Genomic DNA, 25,867 nt, shown 5'->3' with positions numbered 1-25,867 from the left:
AGAAAAAGGAGAGAAGGGTAAGAATGTGTGGCCTGTGGGCGCTCAGCCTTTCTCCTGTGTCTTTGCAGACCCTGTCCCTCCCGGTGGTGGTGATTGTCCACGGCAGCCAGGACAACAATGCGACGGCCACTGTTCTCTGGGACAATGCTTTTGCAGAATCTGTGAGTGGAATCCTTGGGCCCGCGGGTCTCAAGATCTTGATGCTGGTGTTGTGAAACTCTTTCATGTGTTATCCCCTAAAAGAGCACAGAAAAAAAATGCTGTTTTTCTTGGTGGGGGGACAGAATAAAGTGTGTGTAGGAAATAGAAAGGGGATGGGCTTGGAGTCAGGCCAAGGTTTCAATTCAGGCTCCGCCACGTCTTCAGTCTGACTATGGGACATTCACTTTACCTCTCTGAGCTTACGTATCCCCCGAATAATAATGTTCCATAGTGGTGTTAGGAAGATAAATTAGATAACGTACCCAATGCTTGTCACATATTCAATAATCACTAAATATTGTTTGGAATCCTTGGGTGAAAACATAAGTGGAAATTAGGACTCCCAGGTTCCTTCTAGAGGTGAGGCCTCTCAGGAGGTTACTTTAGCATAGAAGTTGCTTCCTGTCATCTTCCTTCCAATAAATGAGGGTGACATTTAATTTTCCAAATTTTAGATTCTGTGATGCATCCCAGGTCTCTCATGAAGAAGGAGATGCTTTGTCTAAGGGTAAAAATATGGTTTCCTGGATTTATGCACCGAGATACTGTTTGAATACCACCAGTTTGCCGCTTGATGAGCATTTTTAAGACATTTCACTAGGCACAGTTCTACATGTTGCATATTTCCAGTAGAGATTAACCCATAAACGCATGATTAAAGGATTATAGTTGTTATTGGGACATAAAAGTATGTTCTTCTCTAATGTGAACAGTCTTACATTCTCAACAGTTTTCTCTACAGAACAATATTTTTGCTGCAGAGGTGAGATTTTTATCAGAAATTCTGCTACGCTATGCTACAAACCCTGAGTTTGAGGCTGCTTTTAAAAATGATCCATCTTGTCCTGATAAGCCTCCTGGATGGGATTGTCACATCTCTCATTTCCTTCCCTGCCTGTCCATAGACCTCACTGCCCTGGCCACTTCGGCATCTCCTGCAACATGTCATTGCTAAAGTATCTTGTCTAAATAAATAAGCATTTTTAACATTTTCAGTATGTTAGTGTACATCTTATGTACATCCAGTGGACGTCTCGTGCTGTTTTAAAATAAATACATACTTATGGGAGTTTATAGATACATTCATATATATATATATATATATATATATATATATATATATATATATGTCGTGATGTAAGTGCATCGCAGCATTGCTTAGCTAAAGATTGAAGGCTGACACATAGATGTCCATCTATGGGGGTCTGGTTAAATATATTATTGTTCCTCCATATTGTAGAATATTCAGCAGCCACAAAAGAAAAGGAGGAATTTCATTTTATGCTGATGTGAGGTTTCCCAGATGTAGTATTAAGTGAAAAAAAGGGGAGATGCAGAACATGTGGATTTTATGCCTCCATCTATATTTTTTAAAGGGTAAAAAGTATGTATATTTGCTGGCCTGCATAGAATATCTTTGGAGATACAAACAAGAAACTAGATTACGTGCCTTTGGGGAGGGGAACTGGATTTCTAGGGGACAGAAATAGGAAAGTGACTTCACTGTATCACCTTGTGTACTTTTAAAATTTTATATCATGTGAAGTAATTGCCTATTCAAAAATATTTTTATAATAATTGAAGTACTGTGGCTGAGTGGAATGGAAAACAGTTTATTAAAAATTCGTATTCTAACCTGTTTTTAATAAAGCTAACTCACAGTTACTATTCCTCCTGAAGATGTTTCACTTTGAGCCAGAGTTCTAATTGGCAGAAGGTGTCAAAGGCAAGGATTACACTTATGCACACATGTGTGCTCGCTCTCTCTCACTGTACCTAGAGAACCAGTGTTTTGGATTTCTGTTCCCACTGAGTTTACAGTGTAAGAGCCAGACCTCGGTCACGTTTTGTTTTTGTGGCTATGAAAACGTAAGATTGGGCCATATGCTCAGCAGCTCATTTACAGAACACCTGAGACAGCATGAGGTTACCCTCTACATTGTGTGCAAAGGAGGTAAACTGAACCTTCTGAGTTTCCCAGAGCCGCACACCCCATGAAAGTTGGAAGTTATCCCCAGGCTCAGTAAGACCAACGTACGTAACTCCGTCCAGCCATCGATGTTTTCTTTTGCGGGTTGAGGAAATAAATCATGCACCTGTTTTCTCATAAGGTTCTGGCTTCTCTCCCTCCCAGGGCAGGGTGCCGTTTGCCGTGCCTGACAAAGTGCTGTGGCCGCAGCTGTGTGAAGCGCTCAACATGAAATTCAAGGCCGAAGTGCAGAGCAACCGGGGCCTGACCAAGGAGAACCTCCTGTTCCTGGCACAGAAACTGTTCAACAGCAGCAGCAGCCACCTCGAGGACTACAACAGCATGTCCGTGTCCTGGTCCCAGTTCAACAGGGTGAGGGACCCGCCGCCTGCTGCCACCTGCCGCCTGCCGTGAGATCAGTCTCTCCAAACCAGAGGCCTTCAGGAGTCTCCCTCTCCCGGCCCTTGTGCTTCCTGTCTCTAATAAAATGCACCTGAAGTAATAGGAAGCTTCTGAATAGATAGACAACCACACACTTTTTATGTAGAAAATGACATCTTTGAATATTTCAGTAAATTGGCCTTTGTGTACAGCTAGTGCATTTTATAAAGGAAACAGAGCCAGGCAAATGTAAGCGTAACTCATGAGAAGTATGGCTTTGGTCACGATCAGGACATTATAGTTCTGTCCCATTGACTCTGATGTGCCCTGATGTGTGGTGCAAAGTCAGGCTCCCTTGGGACCCTCAACCCACCAAAGTCCGATGAAGGAAACTTTTCCTGTAAGCACCTGTTAATTCAGATGTCACCTGTCACATCTTTGATTTTAAATTTAATTTTTGTTTCTCTTCTTACACCCCTCCCCTGCCGGTGTTTTAAATGCCCTAATTCTGAGATGCCATAGTCTTTAACTCTTTTAAATGGTGTGTGTTAACCAGTTGGCCAACATGTTTGTTGGCAGTCAGAGGAGTTTTGATATGAGGAAAGCAGGAATTTCACTAGAATCAGAGAACTACATGTTGCTGATAATTATTGGTAACTGCTGTGTGATGGAGCAGTTTCTGTGGCCTCCCAGTGTGACCTAATCCAGTTCAAATTTACAAACCCCCTGGGCACCTTGCTAAGATGCAGGCTCTGATTCAGCAGCTCTGAGATGATGCCTGAAATTTTGCCTTTCTCAGAAGCTCTTGGGTGATGCTGCTGCTGCTGGTCACAGATTCCACATCAAAAACAGCAAAGCACCGGTCAGCCCCGGTGCCAGGTGTTTGTAGCGGGGGTCCATGGGTGCTGGTAATTGCTCTGAGCTGTTCTCTCCCTGCTTCCTTCTTTCCCCCTCTATTCTGTTTTTTGATTGCAGGACCATTTATTTGGGAAAATTCAAGCAGGTCTTTATAGTTGTATGATTCTGACAGGGTAGAGGCCTGTTTTCCATTTGGCTTTTCTAGTTACAGATATAGGTAATATTGCAAGTGTTAACTTTTGCCTTCTTGTGTTCATTGTTGTATGTGTTTCCAACCAGGAGAATTTACCAGGACGGAATTACACTTTCTGGCAGTGGTTTGATGGTGTGATGGAAGTGTTAAAAAAGCATCTCAAGCCTCATTGGAATGATGGGTGAGAATCATCATTTCTTAAGTCAGTGATAGAGTAAGAAGGCCGTCTTTCTGCTGTTAAAAAACAATCACACTCTGCTTCTGCTCCTTTGACCCCTGTGATCCAGGGCTATTTTGGGTTTCGTGAATAAGCAACAGGCCCATGATCTTCTCATTAACAAGCCCGATGGGACCTTCCTGCTAAGATTCAGCGACTCTGAAATTGGCGGGATCACCATTGCTTGGAAGTTTGATTCTCGTGAGTGCCCCTCCCTTTTTAAGAGCAGAGCCAAGATGGCTCCAGCTAACTGCTTTTGTAGCAAAATTACTTTAAGATGAAATTTATTGAGTACTTATCATTTGTTGGGGCCAGTACTAATTATGGGAAGCACAGATATGTAACTATGACCAAGCTGCAGATAATACCGGAGCCTGTATAAAATTGTATTATGGGAAACACAAGTACTAATTGGTGTTTTTTTTAATATATCTTTATTGATTTCAGAGAGAGGAAGGGAGAGGGAGAGAGAGAAACATCAATGATGAGAGTCATTGATCAGCTGACTCCTGCACGCCCCCGACTGGGGATCGAGCCCACAACCCGGGCATGTGCCCTGACTGGGAATCGAACTGCAATCTCCTGGATCCTAGGTCGATGCTCAACCGCTGAGCCACACCCAGCCAGGCACAAGTACTAATTTTGAGAAACACAAACGTATAACCCTGACATAGCGACCTGTCCAAAATCTCCACTGCTTCCCTTCTGAAATGTTCACCTTCTTATTACTCAACTTTAAGCTTGTCTCAGTGAAGAATTACTTTGATAAATTGGAGTCTTTCACATAGAGATAATATGCTATTTTAATTATTCCTTTATCCTAACTAACACGAGGATATTGTCATTGACCATTTTCATCCAAGAATGTTAGTTCTTTCCTCTGACCCTCACAATAAGGTAAGAGTAGCTTCCAAGTTTGTTTTTTGTGACTTAAAGACTTTAATCGCATTTAATAGTGCTCACCTGTCGTCTGGCTATGGACATGTTTTCTCTCTCTCTCATATACTTTCGTACAGGGAATCAGGGAGTCAATAAGAAGTTTCTTCTAGAAAGGGACAGAGTACCATTTGAACGTGAAGCTGCCTGAGGGAGATCATTGGCTCTCTAGGGAAGTGGTGAATGCATTACCAGCTATCTACCCTTTTAAAAACAGCTACTTGCGCCCTGGCCGGTGTGTCTCAGTTAGTTGAGTGTCGTCCCGTGGGTACAGGAGGGAGGCACCCAATCAGATGTTTCTCTCTCACATCAATGTTTCTCTCTCTCTCCCTCTCCCTTTCTCTCTCTCTCTTAAAAAAAAAAAAATCAATAAAACATTTAAAAATACATTAGTTAATTAAAAAAATAAAAACAGCTATTTGATCTATAACCCGTGGTTATTTTTAAATGGAGATTTTTATTGGTACAATTTTAACAGAGAGCTTTAATTTGTAGTATATTTGGGTATTAAGATTTCTTGTTCATAAATCACGTTTAGAATATGATTATTCTGTTTATTGATCTAGAGGAAAGAATGTTTTGGAATCTGATGCCTTTTACCACCAGAGACTTCTCCATCCGGTCCCTGGCCGACCGCCTAGGGGACCTGGATTACCTTATCTACGTGTTCCCTGATCGGCCGAAAGATGAAGTGTACTCCAAATATTACACACCAGTTCCATGCGAGCCTGCCACTGGTAACAATGTTCGCATTCTGACTTGGTTTTGTTGTGTTTTGGTTATGTTTTAGTTATTTGTGCGTGTGCATGTCTGTCTGTCTTGCGTGGAAATCTAAACAGCCTATAGTTACTGCCGTTCGGGCATCATCCAAGGCAGGTGTAAATTCTGGGCTGTATTCTTCAGTCATACAGAAAACATATCTGCCACTGACCCCAAATACCAAACCGAGGGGAACAAATCATTTTTAACACAAGCGTAGATCAAGCAAAATTAGGAAGGTAAAATTTTGTTTTTCAAATCAGAGATGGTTTTATTTTCTGAGCATAAAGGTTTTCTGTATCTATTGTAAAATTTCCAGAAAAGTATAGAAAATAGATATCACCCAACATCTCTCATCTAGAGGTTAACCACTGTAAATAATTTAGAGAATATTTTTACAATCTGTGTAGATATGTATTCTTCAGTCAGTCAGTCCCCAGATGCTTATGAAGTACCTGCTGTGTGGTGGTTAAAATCTAATAGAAGGAAGACAGTAAATAAGTAAAGAAATATATTTATGTAGTGATGGATGGCGGGAAGACAAATAAGCAAGGTTAAAGAGATGGAGAAGTGACAGGGAGGAGGACCCGCGTAGCATCTCACTACTGCTCTGCCCTTACCACACTTTCCCCCGCTCCCCAGCTCTGGCTTCCCAGGCCCTCTCGAGGGTTTCCAAACACGCCAACCACGTTTCCATCTCAGGGTCTGTAGAGTGGCCAGGGAAGGTTTCCCTGAGGAGGTGATGTCAGATTAGACCTGAATGAAGTGAGGAAGCTCTATCTAAAGATCTAGAGGGAGAACATTCTAGGCTGACACAACAAATGCAGAAACCCCGAGATGGAAATGAGGTTGCCGTGTTTGAAAACCCTCGAGAGGGCCCCGGAGGCCAGAGCTGGGGGAGCAGGGGAAAGTGGGAAGAGAGAGATGAGGGCAGAGCAATAGAAGGGGCCAGGTCATGTCGGATCATGCCGTACATCAGCTGTTGTGATCTGATTTTTTTTTTTTTTTTTTACTTAAAGATATAGGCAGAGTTACAGGTCAGTAAATATAATCTTACAACGTCATTTTAATGATTGTGTAGAATTCCATTGTATGGTGATTCCACATGACCTAGTCCATGTTGGTTATTTAAGTACTTATAATTTAAGTTATTCACAGTTCTTTGTTATGATTACTATTGAGATAGCTTGGTTCATGCATCTTGTACAACTATTTCCTTAGGATAATTTCCTAAAATAGAATTTGTGGCATTTAGACCCACAAATTGGCAGAGCTGTGCTCCAGAAAGCAGAATCCATTTGCATCCCCACAGATATCTGTTGGGGTCTCTGCTTCACCATCCTCTTGCCAATCATAGTTTCAGCTCACCGGTTTTGTGTTCAGCTCTGACTGACATAACACTGCTGTCTCAGTTTTTGTTTTCATTTCTTTGATTCTAGGTAAGGTCACCTTTTCATATAATGATAATGCCAATAATGATAAATAGAATGCTAGGAGCAGCTAACATTTGTTGAATGCTTACTGAGTGCCAGGCCTTTTCTGAGCACATTTTTATGTCGTATCTCATTTAATCCTCAAAACAGGTCTGTGAAGTAGGTACTATGACTGTCCCCCTTTTACATATGAGGAACTGAGGCACAGAGAAGCAGACAATTTGACCAAAGGTCACGCAGCTAGGAAGAAGCCAAGCCAGGACTGAGCTCAGAGAGTCTAGCACCAGAGCCTGTATTTCTTAACCTCCGTGTTATGAGCCATTTGTACTTTTTCCCGTGAAGTGCATTCATGTCCCTTGCATATCTTTCTTGTCGAGTCCCTTTTTTTCTTAATGATGTTTAAATAGTTTTCTATAGTAAATAGACCCTTGATTATATATAGCAAATATTTTTTTCAGCGTGTGGTTGTTCTTTTAACATGTAAGTTTTATAAGGATTTGTAGTTGGGCTGGATAGCCCAGTCTGTCAACCTTTTTCCAAATGCCATGCCTTCCCACCCTAACATGATGGTTATATTTCTAAAAGCCAAAATACTTTCAGATTTATATGGTATTTTGGGTTAAATATATCTCACTGCTGTTTTTTGTTAACACAGCTAATCTAGATTATTAAATCCTATTTTTTTACAGCATTTCTTTGGTTTTTATCTTTTCTGTCAATCTATAAAATTCTCTGTAGACTGTAAAGCACAAAAAGCATGAGATGTTATGAAAAGGTTGCCCCCCTGGCACTTGAAGCCTAGAAGAAGCAGGTTAGGATATCAAACAATTTGTGGACCATGTAGCATGTCAGTGTCTCAGGCTGTTGCATCCTGTTGACCATAGTGGTACATTCATTGTCTAACAGAGTCAGGATTACACTTATTCCCATACTCGCCTTCCCAGGAAACAACACTTCATTCGCCGACTTCAGACTGTCACATTCCTACCACCTACTTAACTGGATTTCCATAATCAGCCTTTTAAAAAGTTGTAACTATGGCTGACCAGGTCACTTCCAGGCTTATCCCCTAGCTGGCCCCATCCCAGTGGGATTCTGCGGAGAGTGGGAGAGACACACACACCAGCATCCTTTCCAACCAGCCACAAGGCATAGACTGCCCTCACTGGAATGAGTGACCATCAGATTACCCCCAAATGCAGAAACCCCAGGGGCATGAAAGAGCTCGCAGACACCTGGGTGACATTCCCTTTCCCAAAGAGTAGATACTCTGAGTAAGCTCTGAGATCAAGTCAAATTAATTCCTCTCTAATGCTTAGAGTTTTCTGTGCGACCCCCGACAACTGTTTATATACCTTTTGCGTGATTTCGATTTGTATTGACGTATATATTTTCTGTGGTTTGAAGAGTTTACAAGCACATCCAAGCCAACTTGAAACATCTCTTCACTGGCAGTTTTAGTATCAAGGCTTTTCTATGCCAGGTCGTCCTAACAGATTGAAATGTTAAGTGCTTATATCAGATCCTAAGACAAAATTAGGTGGCTGTGTCCTATCCTAAGAAAAGATGTGATTCATAAGGGAGATTTTATTTTTATTTCATTTGAGAACTTTGGTTCTCATCACCATTCCCCCCTCGGCAGCTAAAGCAGTGGACGGATACGTGAAACCGCAGATCAAGCAAGTGGTCCCTGAGTAAGTGTCCAGGGTCCAGCTCTGGTCTCCTGCTGCCCCTCTTCTCCCCTGGCTGTCCTCACGGTCACCCCCTCTTCCATTAACATGCCCGGCGCTCCCTTCCCCCTAAAACCTGACTCAGCCCTGGGGAGGGAACTGGGTGTGGTCACCATGGGGCCAGTACCCAGGGCCCCACTCCTGCAGCCGGAGCCCCACGCCCAGTGGGCACTTTGTCCTTCTACTTAAAAAAGGCATAAAGATGCCCCCTGAGCCCCTCCCCAAGTCAGCTGCTGCCCTGAGGCTGCTGAGGCTCTGCTCTGCTTCCTCCTCCAGGTTTGTGACATCTGCAGACGCTGCTGGGGGCAGTGCCACCTACATGGACCAGGCCCCCTCCCCTGTTGTGTGCCCCCCGACTCATTACAACATGTACCCACAGAAGTAGGTTGTGTTCTTATGGGGCTTCATTGGGGGGGGAGGCTGGGCACTTGGCCTTGGGCGGGACCCCTGGAGGGCTGGTGGGTCAAGGAATCCCGAGCTCCTCTAGGTCTGAGACCACCCAGCCGAGGCTGGGCTCTGGCATGTGCTCAGGTGAGAGGGAGAGATTTGATCAGAAGATGTTGGTAGTTTAGAGTGGGGTTGGGCAGATATCATCTGCTCCCCAAATGGATGTTTTTCTTGTTCTGTATAAGGACTAGATGGGGTTTAAATGTGTCTGGAGAGCCAGTGTTAGGGGCAGCTGGGATGGGGGGGCTATTTTTATTTTTTAATTTTTTATTTTTTTCAATTACAGGTTATATTCAATACTATTTTGTATTAGTTTCAGGTATACAGCATAGTGGTTAGTGGGGGGTGGGTAGTCTGAGTCTCTCTGTCCAGGTAGCAAAGGACTTTTATTCCCAAGCGTTGAGATCAGAAGTGGCTCTTTTCCCCGTGAAGCCTGGGCTGAGGGTAAAGGCAGTCTTGGCTGCTCCCCTGGCGGGGTGCAGGGTGTGGGGTGGTCTCTGTTCCTCATCATTGGCCCCTGACAACTGTTCCCTTCCCCTTCATCTCTTCCCTTTCCCTCCCAAGCCCTGACCCGGGCCTGGAGACCGATGGGGACTTTGATCTGGACGACACAATGGACGTGGCGCGCCGTGTGGAGGAACTCTTAGGCCGACCTATGGACACTCAGTGGATCCCTCATGCGCAGTCGTGACCTCGCATCTCCATCTTCAGCTTCGTCATCCTCGCCAGAGGAGTTACTCTTGTGGATGTTTTAATTCCATGAATCGCTTCTCTTTGGAAACAATACTCATAATGTGAAGTGTTAATACTAGTTGTGACCTTAGTGTTTCTGTGCATGGTGGCACCAGTGAAGGGAGTGTGTGTGTGTGTGTGTGTGTGTGTGTGTGTGTGTGTGTTTGTACGTTGCGGTGTTTCTCCCCCTTGCTGTCCAGAGTTTAGCTGCAGCATTTGGGGCCACAAACAGAGGCTGTGGTGGTTTTAACCTCGTGCAAAAAGGCAGTTAGTTCCATGGACCCTAGAACTTGGCCCTGTGTCTTGAGGGTGGCTGAACTTTGCCACGTGGCTGTTCAAGTAAGAAAAAGACAAAGAGAGGAGAAAGCACCCCCTCTCTGGTGAGTCTCTGTTGCCGTGCCTGCCAAAGCAATTGTTATATAACCATGATTATCTCTGCTTTTCTTCTGAAATGTGGAAACCGCCTTTCGACAAAGAAAGCCAGTCCTCCCTGCCCTTTCCCCCTACCCCATTTCCCTGGGTAGCGATGGGAAAAGGGGTAACATAGGAGGATTTTTGGGTCAAGGGGAGTCAGGGGGTCTTCGGATGGGCAGTGGCTTTTTAAATAACACTTAACCCATCTTACTGTTCTCTCCGTCCCGCCTTCCCTCCCTGTGTCTCCGGCCCTCCTCCTCTCACTCAGTTCCTCTGTGTGCGCACATGTGCAGATGAGCTAGAGGAAAGAAGAGAGGGTCACGTAACCGAAGCTTACAGTGCTGATGTCCTTTGTGTTGCGGCCGGAGTGGAATGCCCAGCCCTGACTCGCAGGCGCCCAGAGTGTTTGTTGCCTTGTCGCCCAGGGAAGCTGCCGTCCAGTCTGCCCATCCTTCCTCCGCGCTGGAAGGCTTATTGATAACAGCTTTTTGCAAATGTTGAATGGTGTTTTTGTTTCTAAATTGGGACTTATTTTCTCCTTCCCACCTTAATTTGACATCAAAATTCTTTCTTCCTGTGCCGAGTCCCGTGCCATTCATACCCAGGTCACCTCATTTCCCTTCACTGTTCATGCACTATGTCTCGGGGAGTGGGTGGCAGGAGTGTGGCCTGAACCCAGGGCCAGCATGTTCAGCAGGTGTTGTTGCCCACCTGGTGCAGGGTGCTGGCTGTCAGGCATTGGTAATTTGGGGAAACGCAGTCAGCGGGTTTGCTGAAAGCTTGGGAAGCTGCAAAAACAAAAAGCCTCAGCATAATTTTGTCCATAGTTTCTTCCATAGCCTTATACCAGAAGGAAGGAATGGGCTATGGCAGGCAGGTGGGAAGAGAGGGGAGCAGGTATAGCTTTTGGGTTAGGCCTACAAGGCCACCTCTGGACCCCTCTCCAAAAGGACATGAGCATGCCCAGGAGAGAATGGCCCTAAAAACCTTATTTTTATACATGTAAGTAAATAAACATATTTTTTTTACAAAAATAACTTCTGAACTTATCAGTGTTTTGATGTTAAAGGAAACTATTTCTCTGTAGTAAATTATTTATTGGAAGATGACTTTTTAAAAGCTGCTGTTTGCCCTGGCTTGGTTTCATACACTGATTTATTTTTCTATGCCAGGAAGTAGAATTTCTCTGCCTCTGAGGAGCAGGCTGACCCCTCCATGGATACCAGCATTGATAGAGGATGCTGCTAAGCCCTTTACGTACCCCTCAGGATTAGATTGAAATTCCACCTGTGAGGATGGGAGTCTTGGGGAAAGGTGAAAAGGAAGCCTGACTGCTCTCAGACCCAGTCTCAAAGAGCCCCCGCCTGCCTGTCACTCAGGCTTCACCAACACCTGCCTCACGGTGATGGCCTCATTGTCCCAGCGGGGGGGACAGGGCTCAGGGATGGACCACTTTCAGATTGGTAGTGGACCCAGCCCTAGGGCATGCTGAGGGAGCACTCTCACTTTGCAGTGGGCAGTGGGGTTGGGGGGACGGGTGCCGAGTGTGGGGTTCCCATGCTTGTCCAGTTGCTGAACTGTCCTCAGTTTTCCTGAGCCTGTGCCTATCTGTGGGACAGATTTTTGACTGAAAGATGCGCTCGCTATCTGCATTACACTTTCTCCCTCCTCCCTGTCCCTGCAAACCAGAAGAGGCCGTGGGAAGCCGCCACTGCCTCCGCCTCCGCCTCTCGCTCGCTCCCAGACACACACGAGTCACCAGAGTGTGCCAGCTCCATGTGTGCGATGTGCAGGGTTTTGTAGGGGGTGGTGGGGAATCAAAGTGAATATAACTCAAAATGGAAGTATACTTTTTATAACTTTTCTTTTTAAAACTTTGTGAAATTATTTCAGATACATATTTTAGTGTTGAGGCAGATTAGTATATAGCCACCAGAAAAGTATTGTGTACAATTTTACTTGGGGCAATCACAAAATAGTGTATTTTATGTTACAATAAAGGTTTCCCCTGAAGGGACAACATTGAGTCCTGTTATTTTATTTTCCCCATCAGGTGGCGAGGGCGGGTGGTCCGAAAGGGAAAAGTTGGAAATCATCAGTGTGCCTCCGAAAGGAGGAATGAGTTTGGAATTGGCTCCAGTTTTGATGGCAGATGGGGGGCATTTCTTACCTTCCTGCTCATACGACGTTCTGAAAATTAGAATGATAGTCTTTACCTCCCGGCCTCTGGATGCCACGCTCGTCCTGTCAGGAAGCTCATCTTTAAAATCCGACACACTTAGAGTGCCTGCCCTGAGCCAGGCATCGTGTGTGGGAATGGGAAATGTTTCCTGCCCTCAAGAGGACTGCAGTCAGGGAAAGGCAGCCAACACAACCCATTATGATAAGATACTGGTTCATGCTGCTATTAATCAAGGTATCCCGAGGCCATCGTCCAATACAAAAGAACACAGAGGAAGGGTACTGAACAACTTGAGCTGGCTCATAAGGAACAAATAGGAGTTAAGAAAGGAGAAGGCATTCAGCTTTGGAAGTGGGCACCTCACTCAGAAGTGTGCCCCCAACACCAGAGACCAGAGCCGAGGCACAGAGATTTTGCGCCAGAGGGGAGAGGCAGGCTATAGAACAGAGAGCTCTGAATATCTCCTCAAAGGAACTGAATGCATTTGCAAGAGAAGTTCAAGCTTAAGGGGGCTCTCAAAAACAGTGGAGGTTGTGGTGAAAGACAGTTGGCAGGAGCATGATAGCTTCATTGGAAATATAGACTAACCTGGGCAGGCTAGTTTGCTGAGAGAAATGGGGAAAGACAGCGGGGAGGAGCTCTCTTGGGATCAGAACAAATCTCAAGAGCTGACCTTCAAACTATCCCTTTTAAAAAGGCTGAATTTGATTGATCAGATTGTGGAGCAATTTATTCCCCAGGGCATTGTTGAGAAGAAGAAGGGGGGAAAAAAAGCAATTAGCTAATAATTAGTGTAGCTTAACAGTTGGGTGTGGTCACGGAAAGAGACCTGTTAAAATCACTATTGTGCTAAGGTGACTAGGCATGCTCAAGTCTGTGCTCCTCAGAGGAACAATAACAGAGGCTTCACACTATGTGTGAGGTGGGTGCTGGGGAATAGATGAACTCACTAAAATAATCCAGCCACTCACTAAAATAATAAAAAGCCCCGGAAAATTTATAAATATATGGAAATAAAATAATACACTCCTAAATAACCAATGGGTCAAAGAAGAAATCAAAAGGGAAATTAGAAAATACTTTGAGGTAAATGAAAATACACAACATAAAACTTATGGGATGCAGCTAAAACAGTGCTTGAAAAATTTATGGCTGTTAAGACCTATGTTAAAAAGGAAAAAATCTCAATAACACAACCTTCCACCTTAAGACACTGAAAAAAAAACACACCACCCCAAAAAACAAAAGCAAAATCTAAAGCAAGCAGAAGGAAATAATAAATAGAGCAGAGCAGAAATTAATGAAATAGGGGGTAGAAAAACAATAAAGTCAACGAAACCAAAAATAAGTCCTTGGAAAGATCAACATTGACAATCTTTTGCTAGATTGACCAGGAAAAAGAGAATCAGAAATAAAAGAGGAGACATTACTACAGACCTTACAGAAATTAAAGGCTTACTATGAACAATTATATGCTTATATATTAGGTAATTTAGGTGAAATGGACAAGTACCTAGAAAGATGCCAAACTACTGAAACTGACTCAAAAAGAAATAGATAATATGAATAGATTTATAACAAACTGATTTTCTTTGTGGGTACTATTAAAAGCTACCTACAAAGACAAGCCCTGGCCTAGATGGCTTTACCACTGAATTCCACCAAACATTTAAAGAATATCAATTTTTGTTTTGGAAAAAACCTTTTTCTTAATTCTTCAACCTCAAAGGGGTACCCTTGATGGTAGAGGTCACTCCTGTCCTTATAAATTTAGCATTTTCACAGAGAAAATTACATTTGTGTCACCCAAAAGGAATCTTCTTACATAGATAAGTAGGCCCATTTTGTTGATTAGTGCTTTGGAATGCAGCTCTTAACAAGCATGTACCACTTGGCTACAAACCACCTGTGTTCCTGAAGACTATATATTTCAAGCTCCCATCCCCTTTCAGGTGTGGAGATCCATCTCTGGATGCTTCCCAAGACTGCTTCTGTCAGTAAGTTCTCTTGATAAACTGTTTAATTCCTTGTCAGCCTCTTTTCTTTGGTCTCTCAGCCCTGTCCTCCTTTGAAGGTCAGTTTCTGTACATCCCAGGAAGTTTTCCCAACATAAAGGACACTATCAAGAAAATGAAAAGACAGCCCACAGAGTGGGAGAAAATATTTGCAAATCATAGGGGACTTGTATGTAAAGTGTACAAAGAACTCTTACAACTTAATAATAAAAGGACAACCCAATTAAAAATAGATAAAGGATCTGAAAAGACATTTCTCAAAGAAGATATATGAATGGCTACTAAATACATAAAAAGATGCTCAACATCATTAGTCATCATGAAAATTAAAATTAAACTCAAGTCACTTCACACCCCACTAGGATGGTTAAATCAAAAGGTCAGATAGTAAGTGTTAGCAAGAATATAGAGAAATCAGAACCCTCAGACACTGCTGGTGGGGAGGTAAAATGAAGCTGCTACTTTGGAAGCCAGTTTAGCTGTTTCTTAAACAGTTAAAAAAGAGTTATTATACAACCCAGCTATTCCACTCCTGGGTCTCTACACAAGAAAAATTAAAATATATGCCCCCCCCAAAATGTGTACATAAATGTTCATAACAGCACTATATATAATAGCCAAAGAATGGAAATGAACCAAATGCCCATCAATTGGATGGTGTTACCTTCAATGGAATATTACTTGGCAACAAAAAGGAATGAACTGCTGATACACAGTACCACACAGAAGAACCTTGAAAACATTATGCTAAGTGAAAGAAGCCAGAAGCAAAAGACCATGTGTTATATGATTCCATTTACGTGAAATGCCCAGGATAGGCAAATCTATAGAGACAGAAACTTTACTCGTGGTTGCTTAGGGCTGTGGTGGAGAAAGCTGAGAAGAAATTGAAGTGTATAGCTAAAGGGTACAGGGTTACTTTTGAGGTGATGAAAATGTTATAAAATTGACTTGGTGTCACACGTGTTTGTGAGTATACTAGAAACCATTGAATTGTACACTTTAAATGGGTGATTTGTGTGAATTATATCTAGTATTTTTTTAAAAAACAAGTGCAAGATCTCAGCAAGAAATAAAGAAGTGAAAGCAAGGTGGAGTAGACTGACTGTGAGAGCAAACCTGTGCAAAAGAGCTCAGCTGTGAAAAGAAGGGAGAGATGCTGCAAGACATAGAGGCAGGTGAGGGGACGAGGGAGGGGTGTTAGTGTCTAAGAGCCTGGGTCAAGAGCACAGGAGGGAGGGAGAGCTTAGCCATGGACAGCAGAAGAACTTCATTCTAGAGCGTAGCTTCTCAAACTTCACAGCAAGAGAGTAAGAGCCTAACTTTGGCAGGTGCCTTGCTCCAAGTTGCAAAATGACCTTGTGTCATATAAAAGTTTTTCCTTGGGATAAAGCCAATAAGCCAACACATATGGTGAGCCCAATTGCCAGGTAAAGTTAGGATGAACTACGTGTTACAGGTGATGCCCTCAGGTTCTCTGACCTGAGGACTAGTTATCATTTATCTTGAGATATCTTGAGAACACTGTGTGATGGGTTCTACCTGCTTGGCTATAAACAGGAGTGAGATTCTTTTCTGTCTGCAATCTCCTAGCAGATTGCCCGGGATGCACATCACATTCTGGCTTAATTTCTTCAATAACAAAAATGTTTTTCTTTCTCTACTACCTCTGTGGAGAGGATTCTGGGTTGGGAGAAAATGTTGGTTCTAACAGTTCTCAAGCTTGAACTTGCTCCAGGACGGGGTGTGCCCCACCCCCAGCTGAAGCTGCTTCCTGGCGCTCTTTCCACAGTCAGTTTTCTCTTCCTTCACCTGCACAAGTTTGAGGACTATGCTATTCTAGCCCTAGCTTCCCACATCTGCCCGTTTGGGCCAGCACCCAGCATGTCCCCCTTAGGCAGCCTGCTCCTTTAAGAGCACCCCCCACCCCAGCTCCTCCCTCAGGCCCAGTGGCCGGATTTCCCTGTTGTGACGCCCAGTGCGGCAAAGCTATGGCCCTTTCTGGCCAGCTGTATACTGAGACCAGGGTGCTGAGGGGGCCCTGGGTGCTGGGAGTAGACACAAGTGGGCTGTGACAGGTGCTTGTGGGATATGAACCACTGTCCAGGGCTCAGGAAGGACATGGAGCTGGGACAGGGTGGATCCTGGGACAAAGCAGAGCCACTTGGCAAAACCTGTCATTCGTTAAGCCACCGCTGTGTGCCAGGCACCATGCCAAGCCCTTTCTGCACCTTCTGAGGGGGGTATTATATTCCCATTTGACAGATAGGGGGCCGGAACTCAGAGCAGCCACCTGAACTACCTGGGGCCATACAGGTAGCAAGGGGCAGAGCCAGGATCCGAACTCAGGTCAGTGTGACTCTAAAGCCTGATGTTCTCTCTTCTGCTTCACCTGCCTGACAGGGGCCCTGGCTTCTTCCTAAACTTACTTTGTCCTTGGTTTTCCTGTGCGCGGTAGAATGGGGGCGGGGGTGGTAAGAGATGGGTTATCCCCTGCGGCCCCAATCTTCCTCCCAGGAGCTGCCCCGAGATGGTGCTGCTGCTGCTCCTGCTGCTGCTGCTGCTGCTGCTGCTGCCACCACTGGCCATGCTCCAGCAGCAGTCCCAGGGTCCCGGGCTGCCCTGGCTTGCCAGCCTCCAGCACCGCGTGGCATGGGGGGCCCTGTGCTGGGCAGCTGCCTGGCAACAGCGGAGACTGGAGCAGAGCACGCTGCATGCGGGCCAGAGCCAGCAGCAGGCCCTGAGGCGATGTCTGAAGGGAGCCCCGGGGCCCCGCTGTCCCCTCAGGGGGAGCACAGGTGTGTTTTCCAGGGTTTGGGGAGGTGGCCCAAAGAGAAAGAAAGCCCACAGGACAGTCAGATTCCAGAATCCAAAGACCTCCCTTTCCCTCTTCTGCTGCCAACACAGAGAGGCCTGGCCCAGGGACCCCCCAGGCTCAGGATTGTTCAAGATTAATTTCCCCATGCTGGACCCTGGTAGCCCCTTTCCCCCAGGCCTGTTCGTGTCCCTCCTCAGGGGTCTCACCAACCTCGTCTGTAGCTCTTGGGAAACTCTGTGGCTTGATGAGGAATTTATGGTGTCTTTGGGGCTACAGATATGAGCACCTTCCGGAATCATCTCCCTCTGACCAAGGCCAGGCAGGCCCAGGAGGAAGAGGGTGGGGAGCAGCTCCTGCCCCCTACCTCAAAACGGCACCATGGGGAGGCCTCTCTGCAGGTAAACTGAGAAGGCTGGAGCCCAGCCCCACCATAGACCCCTACTTGCAGCCACACCCTCCCATCAGGGTGGGCAAAGAATCCCCAAACTGGGAGCTCAGGGTCTGGCTCAGGCTGGGAACCAACGCCCTCTCTTGTCTCCCCCAGGCCACCTTACTGGGCCTGGCAGCCCTAAACAAGGCCTACCCAGAAGCACTGGCTCCAGGGGGCACAGCCTGCTTGACTCCCACATCCCCCTGGCCCTGCCCCCTCCCCTGGCCTTGGCATGCCCTCAGCCGGGTTAGCCCCCCTGGAGCCAAGGACCCTGGGGCCCTGCTGCTGGAGGCACTGAGGTCCCCAGGGCTGCGGGCACTGGAAGCCGGGACGGCAGTCGAACTCCTGGACATCTTCTCGGGGCTGGGGGCCGATGGTGAAGAGCTGGCTGAGGCACTAGCTGCTGGGAACCCAGGAGCACCTCTCCCCAGACGGGCAGCTGAGCTGCGGGAAGCCCTAGAGCAGGGTCCCCGAGGACTGGCCCTGCGGCTCTGGCCAAAGCTGCAGGTGGTGGTGACTCTGGATGCAGGAGGCCAGGCCGAGGCTGTGGCTGCCCTGGGGGCCTTGTGGTGCCAAGGGCTAGCCTTCTTCTCGCCTGCTTATGCTGCCTCTGGAGGTCAGCAAGACTCAAGGGTGGCGAGCTGGGGGCAGGGGACAGGGAGCCCACAGCTAGCTGCCACATAGTGAGCCCTACATTATCATCTCATTGAACCCTCTCCAGTGCCCTGTATATGTATATTTCCCCACCAGCAGTGGTTCCATTTTACAGATGGAGAAACTGAGGCTCATGGAGGTTGCACAAGTTCACATAGATCAGCATTTTACCCTGAGGTCTGCCATGTCCAGAGCCACTGCCTCTTCCCAGTTAGGGCCCTAAGGCTGTGTGCTGAGCCTGGGGAAGCCACGAAGGAGGGGGTAGAAGGGGAGCAGCAGAATCAGATGCTCAGAGGATTGAGGCCCAGGCTTCAGGGAGAGAAAGCAATGGCACCACCAGATAAAGAGGCTGCTTGCTCCCTGCAGGGGTGGTGGCCCTGAGCCTGTGGCCAGAGCAGCCCAGTGGGCTTTACCTCCTGCCCCCTGGTGCTCCCTTGATTGAGCTGCTCCCAGTCAAGGAGGGAGGCCAGGAAGAGGCTGCCACCACTGTCCTGTTGGCCGAGGCCCAGAAGGACAAGGAATACGAGCTGGTGCTGACTGACCACACCAGCCTTACAAGGTGATCATCTGCCCACCCCCTGGCTACTCCAGGCCCTCTGGGGTAGGAGCAAACGGGTCCATGGGCTTGACCTCACCCTCACTCCCACCCTGTCAGGTGCCGCCTGGGTGATGTGGTCCGAGTGGTTGGTGCCTACAATCAGTGCCCAGTTGTCAGGTTCATCTGCAGGTAGGTGACCTCCCAGGGAGCTGAGGGGCCATCCTTGTGCCCTGGGCTCCTCTGCCTCCCTCTCCTTCCTCCCCAGGCTGGGCCAGACCCTGGGTGTACGAGGAGAAGACATCGGCGAGGACATGTTCTCTGAGGCCCTGGGCCGGGCAGTGGGGCAGTGGCCAGGGGCCAAACTGTTGGACCATGTCTGTGTGGAGAGCAGCGTTCTGGGTAAGCTTCTCCATCGGCTCCTGCGCCCATCCTTGGGTTGACTGCCCCACAATCCATACCCATCCTGCTGAGAGACCTCTAGGAAGGAGGTAAGACCCAGCCTCCTTTGCTGCTCCTAACAAAGTCCTTCCCCATGTCTAACTCCCATCCCTCCTGCTGCAGTCTCCCCATTTCCTTTCCTGGCCTGTTTCATATTCAGCACTAGGCTCTGGGTTCCTCTCCCTCTACCCACCTCCATACCAAGAAACCCCTGTTTTCCCATGAACCTCAGAGGGGGGAAGGATGAGGTGGGGCCTTGGGCATCAGCTTTGGAAGCTGCCCCATTCACAGGACTGCGTGTGCGCGGGGTCTATCTGCAGATTCCTCCGGAGGCTCTGCTCCCCACTATGAGGTGTTTGTGGCACTGAGGGGGCTGAGGAACCTGTCGGAGGAAAGTCGAGACAAGGTAAATGAGACAGGACCAGGATCTGACTGCATGTCCCCTTTACTCTGCAAGCCCCCAGGCACAGTGGACACAGCGGCATGAAGGGGAGGCAGGGGCAGGGAGGAGAACTTTCCTGAGGCTCCGGGAAGGGAGGGGGGAGTCCCACAGACTCGCATGTACGCATGAAACTCCTACCCACACATACACTTGGCACAGTTGTGTACATCTCACCCACGCCCCACACAGCCACACACCAGCCTCATTCAGGCCCTTCTGTTCTCAGCTTGACCACTGCCTTCAGGAGGCCTCCCCCTGCTACAAGTCCCTGCGGTTCCGGGGCAGCGTGGGCCCTGCCAGGGTCCACCTGGTGGGGCCGGGGGCCTTCAGAGCACTCCGGGAAGCCCTCGCTGCCTCTCCCTCATCCCCCTTCCCTCCTGAGATGCCCCGGGTCCTTAGGGACAGCCACCTGGCCCAGCTCCTGCAGAGGAGAGTGGTGTCCTGATCTGAGGCCTGCCCACTGTCCCCTCCACCCCCCTGGAAGCTGCTGCACCCTTTCCTCTGGGGCCTGTCCGGATGGGAAACCCTTGGCCAGGGTCTTTGATTCTGCGTCACCTATCAGTTGCTCATCAGAGCTGCTGGGCCTTAGGGAAGTCCAACCTCATCAGCCAGTTTTGAGGAGGTGACTTCAGGGGTGTAGCAGGCACCAGCAGTGCCCTGACAGGAGCCCCTCGGCCCACTCTGGAGGACACTGCTAGAAAGTCCCACACACGCTGATGGCTCGTGTGTCTCAGCCGAGTGCGCTGTGCAGGCTGCACGTGTTGGGAGTTAATGTTCCCAGGAGCGACCCTCGGTCAGCGAACAACAGGAGTTGTAAATACCAACCTCAGCTTCATTGTCCCTCCGTGCGGCAGTTCTGGAGTGTATTCTGCACCAGTTGCCCACAGTGGCAGCCCTCTCATTAACACAGTCCTCATGGCTTTCCTCCCGTCCCTCCTGTCCCCATTCCCTTATGTGTTTTCTAGGATCACCTCCCAAATAAACCTCTTGTACCCAGATTCTTGACTCAGGGTCTGCTTTTGGGGAAACTGCAGTGGTCCCTTTTGCTCTGTTCCCACTGCAGCCTGCCCCCTCCCCCCTCCCTTCAGCTCTGATCACCAGGGCTTTCCCCCCTCTCTCTGCTGGGTAGGCTCCATGTATGTGTGCACTCAGGAGCCCTCAGGGACCCCTGCCATGGCTAGGTCAACCCAGAAGACACAGAGTCCCCTCCTCCTACCTCTCCCCATCCCAAGCTTAACCTAAATGTGAAGGGGCTACTCCCCAGCTTCCCTGGCCCTGACTCAGCCCCCATGAATCACTTCCATGGGCAGTGGCTGTCCTGCAAATGATAAAGCATCACAGCAGGACGTAGCCGCAGAGATCATGTGGGTTAACTGCCCATCTCACCAGCAGGGACACTGAGGCTCTGTGAAGCTGTGAGGCTTGCTCAGGGCCCAGCAGCTCCTCCTAAGTAATGCAGCACCTGTTTCTAAGTCTCTGATTCTGCCCTTGAATTACTTCTGGATTCCACGCCCTACATCCAGGCCACCCACCCAATCCCTACATCAGCCCATGACTACTTCCCACTGAAATCCTCCGGGGCTTCCCAGCACCACAGGGTCAAGACTAATCAGCTTAGTCTCAAAGACCCTTGACCCATCCTGGGCCTTGTTTGCCATCCAGCCACCTCTCCCCTCTGAGTGAAGCCATGACCACAAGGACCACAACCCACGATCCCACATGAGTTAAGAACTGTCACCTCCAGGTCTTTGCTGAAGTTTTCCCTTCAGCAGAATGCCTTCTCCCCTGACCTCACCTGGTAGAAATCCTCTTTGCATGAAAGGCCTTTTCAGAGACCTTTCTCCCACTGAGCTACCATTATATACCGGGTCACACCCCCACCTGGACTTTGGAGCTCTTTGAAAACTAGGCATGTCCTATGCATACTTCACTCCAGAGTCCGGTGCAGGGCCTGATACAGAGCAGTCGCTCAGCAGACAATACTCTGAACAAGAGAGACTCCAGCAGGGTGGCTCACTCAGTGCCGATGGTGGGATGGGACCCCATCTCTCCCCTCCAGGAAGGAAGCTAAGGAGGTCACAGGATAGCACCAGGTGCTTTTTCCCCACTGCCCAGGTTTGGTTTTCAGTATTTTCCATGTTGGAGGGTAGTGGAAGGGGCAGAGGGAAGAGAGCTGGGGGAAAGGAGAGCCAGTTCAGAAGCCTTTTTTCCACGGAGGAAGAAGGCCCTGGAGCCTGATAGACCCCGAGGGCAGAGACAATCAGCACACACACACACACACACACACACACACACAACCTGTGAAGAATGGGTTTTTCGACTGCCTCCTCTCCTGACCCTAATTAGCAGCTGCCCCTCCCCACATTGTCCCAGGCCAGTACCCCAGCCAAGGCCTCTTTTGTGCTCCCAGATTCCTGGGTGCAAGGTGGCCTCATTAGTGCCCGGAGACCGCCCATCTCCAAGGAGCAGGCAGACAGACAAGGGGGGAACCAGGGCCACAGTGATCCAACTCCAGCCTCTGACTGCCTTGACGGCCATTCCTGGGGCCCAGCCTGGAGACGGCCCCCCTGTACAAGGCTAATCTTAGATTTGCCTTTGTCTAGCCCCAGTGTGGACGAAAGTGTCTGTCTCTCCCCACCCACCTCAGAGCATTATAAACCCCAGGCCCCTGGTAGCAGGTCACAGTCGACCGCCTCAAAGTTCCTAGCTATTTGGACCACTGGAGACGACACCTTTCCCTGCTACTCCACTCTGAGCTCCAGACACCATGCACCCTTCCTCTACAAAGGTAAAGACCTAAGGATGGAGGGGCCGCATCATACCAGGGGGCAGTGAGAGTGCTTGCTCAGGGGCTGGAAGAAAGGCTGAAAGTGTCTCCTCTCTTTGTTTTCTCCTACAAAGGCTCTGAGGGAGGCAGGCAGGGGACCGGGTGGACTCTTGGCGGAGAACCTGCCTTGGTTAACGTTCTGTTGTGCTCTGCTCTCCTAAGAGCTCATGTTTATTGAGCACTTACTCATCAGGTGCTGTTTGCACCTGTCATCTCGTTTCAATCTCCCAGCAACCCTGCACAGTAGGAATTATTTAATGCCCGGTTCACAAGTGAGGAGGCTGTGCCCCCTGATAGGGTAGGAAACTGGGCCAAAGCCCAGGTCAGTGTCCCCTGCAAAGGAGCAGGCAAACAAGGCAACGACTTGGGTGCTGCTAGTCCTTTATTTGCCCAGGTTTGCCGCCGTGGGTAGTGGGAGTGGGATTAAATGGGGCCTGTTTCCCTGAGAGTACAAACTTCTGGTGCAGAGACAGACTCAGGCACACGTGTTTTCAGTGGTAAGCGCGCTAATGTGGGCACAATCAGGGTTAAGGCTGCTACCCAGAGGAGACAGGGATTCATGCTGCCCAGGGGGTCTCAAAAGGCTTCTTGGGAGAGATGCTGTGCTGGGACTTGGATGCGCAGGTAAAGAAGCCAGATGAGCCCGTTCCCCAACCCTTCACACAGCATTGCGAAGAGGCAGGAACACGAGGGCACAGCGAGGGCGGGGCGCAGGCCAGGAGCGGGCGCAACCGCCTGGGCAGGACCTGGGCTCAGGGGCCGGCTGAGGGCGCGGCGGGAAGACGCCCAGCGCCGGTCTCCACCTCCCTAGGTGTCCTGGGTCGCCGTGTCGCTGCTGCTGCTGCTCCTGCTGCCGCCCGCGCTGCTGTCGGCCCAGGCGGCCGCGCAGCCCCTGCCCGACTGCTGCCGCCAGAAGACGTGCTCCTGCCGCCTCTATGAGCTGCTGCACGGCGCGGGCAACCACGCCGCCGGCATCCTCACGCTGGGCAAGCGGCGGCCCGGCCCCCCGGGCCTGCAGGGCCGACTGCAGCGCCTCCTGCAGGCCAACGGCAACCACGCCGCCGGCATCCTAACCATGGGCCGCCGCGCAGGCGCAGAGCCAGCGCCGCGCCCCTGCCCCGGGCGCCGCTGTGCCGCTACCGCCGCCTCCTCTGTGGCTCCGGGGGGGCGGGCCGTGGTTTGAGCCGGTGCTCAGACATTGACCTGGCCCTGCCCTCTCCCCTCTGCACGCCCGCTGTCAGCCCCCAGAAAATAAAGTGCAATAAAGAGGAGTCTCCGTTAATGTGGCCGGTGGCTGTTCCTGTGTGGTAGAGTCCTGCCCTCCAGGGGGCGTAAGAGTCTCGCGAACTGTAAAGAGCCGAGGGCCTGGGAGCCGGGCTCTTGGGCACCCCAGCTTGGGCGTCGTTGAACACGAAACACTCTTGGATGGGGAGCTCCCAGGACAAGGAAGGAATCGTGCGAGGCTTTGGGGTGCGTAAAGAATCGCAGATATGCGTGCTTGGAGGGGAGGGTGCAGGACACGCCCCTCGATGCTCTGCTGTACTGACCTTTAAGAAAAGACACGGGAGCAGAGGGAGAGCGAGGAAGGCTGCACGGAGGAGCGGAATGGGGGGGGGGTTGGGAGTAGAGCCTGTGAAGAAGGCAAGGAACATGCGGTTCAACACGAATTGTCCAGAGTGGCTGCAGCGTGGGGTAGAGGGTGCGGGGAGAGGTGAGGCGCTGGAGGGGAGGCGGTTAGGTCGTGCAGCCCAGATGGTGAAGGCCCTCACAAGTCACCAGGCTTTGCATTTTATTCTGTAGGCAGCTGGGATGGGGCAAGATTTTCCTGAAACTTTATCAGAACACACCTGTTATGGGTCGAATTGTGCCCCCTCCCCAAACTCATATGTTGAAGTTCTAAACCCTCAGCACTTCAGAAGGTGACCTTATTTGGAGGGTCGTTGCAGATATTAGTTAAAATGAGGTCATATTGGAGTGGAACGGGCCTCCACTCCAATAGGACTAGTGTCCTTACAAAAAGGGGGGATTTGAACACAGAAAGGTACACAGAAAGAACCCATGTGAACATGAAAGAAGAGGTAGGTGATGCATCTACAAGCCAAAGATTGCCAGCAACCCACCAGAAGCTAGAAGAGGGATAGAACAGATTTTCCCTTACAGCTTTCAAAAGGAACCAATCCTGCCATCATCTTGAGCTTGGACTTCTACCTCCAGAATTGTGAGACAATAGATTTCAGTTAAGTACCCAGTTTGTGGTACTTTGTTACAGGAGTCCTAATAAAACAACCAAAAGTACACACAGAGATGTGACACTTTTAAGCAGTCTGATACTGGGCTCAGGCTTTGGGAGGAAAGGGGTGGGGGTACAACTGGCTTGCCGTCTCTGGAGACCATCTTTCTGTTTTCACTGGCTTTAGCTGTTTTGTTCTGGAAAGCAGTCATCCTGAGTCTCCACGCTCAGCTGCTCCAGTAATTTTCTGCTTCTGTGGTGAAAAATCCCGTGTCTGGTCTCACTTGCTCTACTGGTTAAATCTTGGAGAAGATGGAGTTCAAGGTCCACCAGCTCACCTTTGGAGATTTGCAAACTGGCTCTGTCCACCTTGAAACTATCTTTCTCTGCCATAAACTTGCTTCCAGCCTCTCCTCCACTTGAATGGCAGCAGAGGGAAGGAGAGTTAACTCAAGACAATAGGAATAGGGAGAAAAGTGCTCGCCAACACACTTATTTTGTGCCAACGACATGCATTATGCTAGTAAATTATCACAACTGTATGAGGTAAAAATTATTAGCTCCATTTTACAGATGAGAAAAGTGAGGCTCGGGAAGGCTAAGTCACACATTTAGTCAATGGCGGAGCCAGGGACTCTACCTGGTGGGCTCCAAAGTCTTTTTCATCCACCCTGCTGGGCTCAGAATTTGCCAGTGTGCCCTGTGCAAACTGAGGCACAGCCTCTTTAACCTTTGCTGTCTCACGTTGGAGAGCAGGGACGCGAGAGTGCTGCAAAATAGCCCAGCTCCTGCAGGCAGCACTGTGCACTAGATCCATTGCCAGCGTGGGCGGAGCGTGGGGAACCCCGGGGGCGGAGCCACAGGGAGCGCCTGGGAAGCACGCTTGGGGGCGTGGCCACCCGGGAAGAGGCGTGTCTGACGCTCAGGCGCCGCACCGCCTCTTGCAGCCTCCGCTCGCGGTGGGCGTGTCTGGAATTCTCTCTGCGAGCGACTCGCGTGGGCCGCTCCCCTCCGGTAGGAGGG

At 49.0% G+C, this 25,867-nt stretch overlaps 3 protein-coding genes across 8 annotated transcripts in view; all 3 read left to right on the top strand.

Annotated features, from left to right (window-relative positions):
* The window catches only part of STAT5B (signal transducer and activator of transcription 5B), a 56,782-nt gene extending 44,487 nt beyond the window's left edge, over positions 1-12,295 (top strand). For 4 of the 5 annotated variants that reach the window (XM_081161852.1, XM_081161854.1, XM_081161856.1 and 1 more), the window contains exons 12-19: positions 69-161; positions 2,336-2,542; positions 3,689-3,783; positions 3,890-4,020; positions 5,322-5,492; positions 8,590-8,641; positions 8,954-9,058; positions 9,689-12,295. In XM_081161852.1, the coding sequence (XP_081017978.1) occupies positions 69-161; positions 2,336-2,542; positions 3,689-3,783; positions 3,890-4,020; positions 5,322-5,492; positions 8,590-8,641; positions 8,954-9,058; positions 9,689-9,815 (981 nt within the window). In that variant the 3' untranslated portion in view covers positions 9,816-12,295. Of the gene's footprint in view, positions 1-68; positions 162-2,335; positions 2,543-3,688; positions 3,784-3,889; positions 4,021-5,321; positions 5,501-8,589; positions 8,642-8,953; positions 9,059-9,688 lie in introns of those variants that run through there. The other variant, XM_081161855.1, reaches the window with a different exon arrangement.
* A 4,127-nt stretch (positions 12,296-16,422) lies between these two features.
* On the top strand, positions 16,423-20,784 carry GHDC (GH3 domain containing). Of its 2 annotated transcripts, XM_081161719.1 has the most exons (10): positions 16,445-16,545; positions 16,733-16,816; positions 16,985-17,265; positions 17,562-17,683; positions 17,830-18,331; positions 18,736-18,928; positions 19,025-19,096; positions 19,173-19,306; positions 19,666-19,751; positions 20,014-20,784. In XM_081161719.1, exons 3-10 carry the CDS (start codon positions 16,998-17,000, stop codon positions 20,230-20,232), a joined length of 1,596 nt encoding a protein of 531 aa, XP_081017845.1. In that variant the 5' UTR covers positions 16,445-16,545; positions 16,733-16,816; positions 16,985-16,997; the 3' UTR covers positions 20,233-20,784. The 2 variants fall into 2 exon arrangements, with proteins under 2 accessions (XP_081017846.1, XP_081017845.1); XM_081161720.1 differs by lacking the exon at positions 16,985-17,265 and having other exon boundaries at positions 16,423-16,545.
* A 1,683-nt stretch (positions 20,785-22,467) lies between these two features.
* HCRT (hypocretin neuropeptide precursor) lies at positions 22,468-23,900 on the top strand. Its single transcript, XM_081161491.1, has 2 exons — positions 22,468-22,575; positions 23,426-23,900. The coding sequence occupies exons 1-2, from the start codon at positions 22,555-22,557 to the stop codon at positions 23,795-23,797; spliced, it is 393 nt and encodes a 130-aa protein (XP_081017617.1). The 5' UTR covers positions 22,468-22,554; the 3' UTR covers positions 23,798-23,900.
* Positions 23,901-25,867: the final 1,967 nt, after the last annotated feature.

Source organism: Miniopterus schreibersii (assembly GCF_964146895.1).
Source record: "Miniopterus schreibersii genome assembly, chromosome: 16".
NCBI classification, from domain to species: Eukaryota; Metazoa; Chordata; class Mammalia; order Chiroptera; family Miniopteridae; genus Miniopterus; species Miniopterus schreibersii.
The sequence above is the reverse complement of the archived record's forward strand: the minus strand, read 5'-3'. Positions and strand labels throughout refer to the sequence as shown.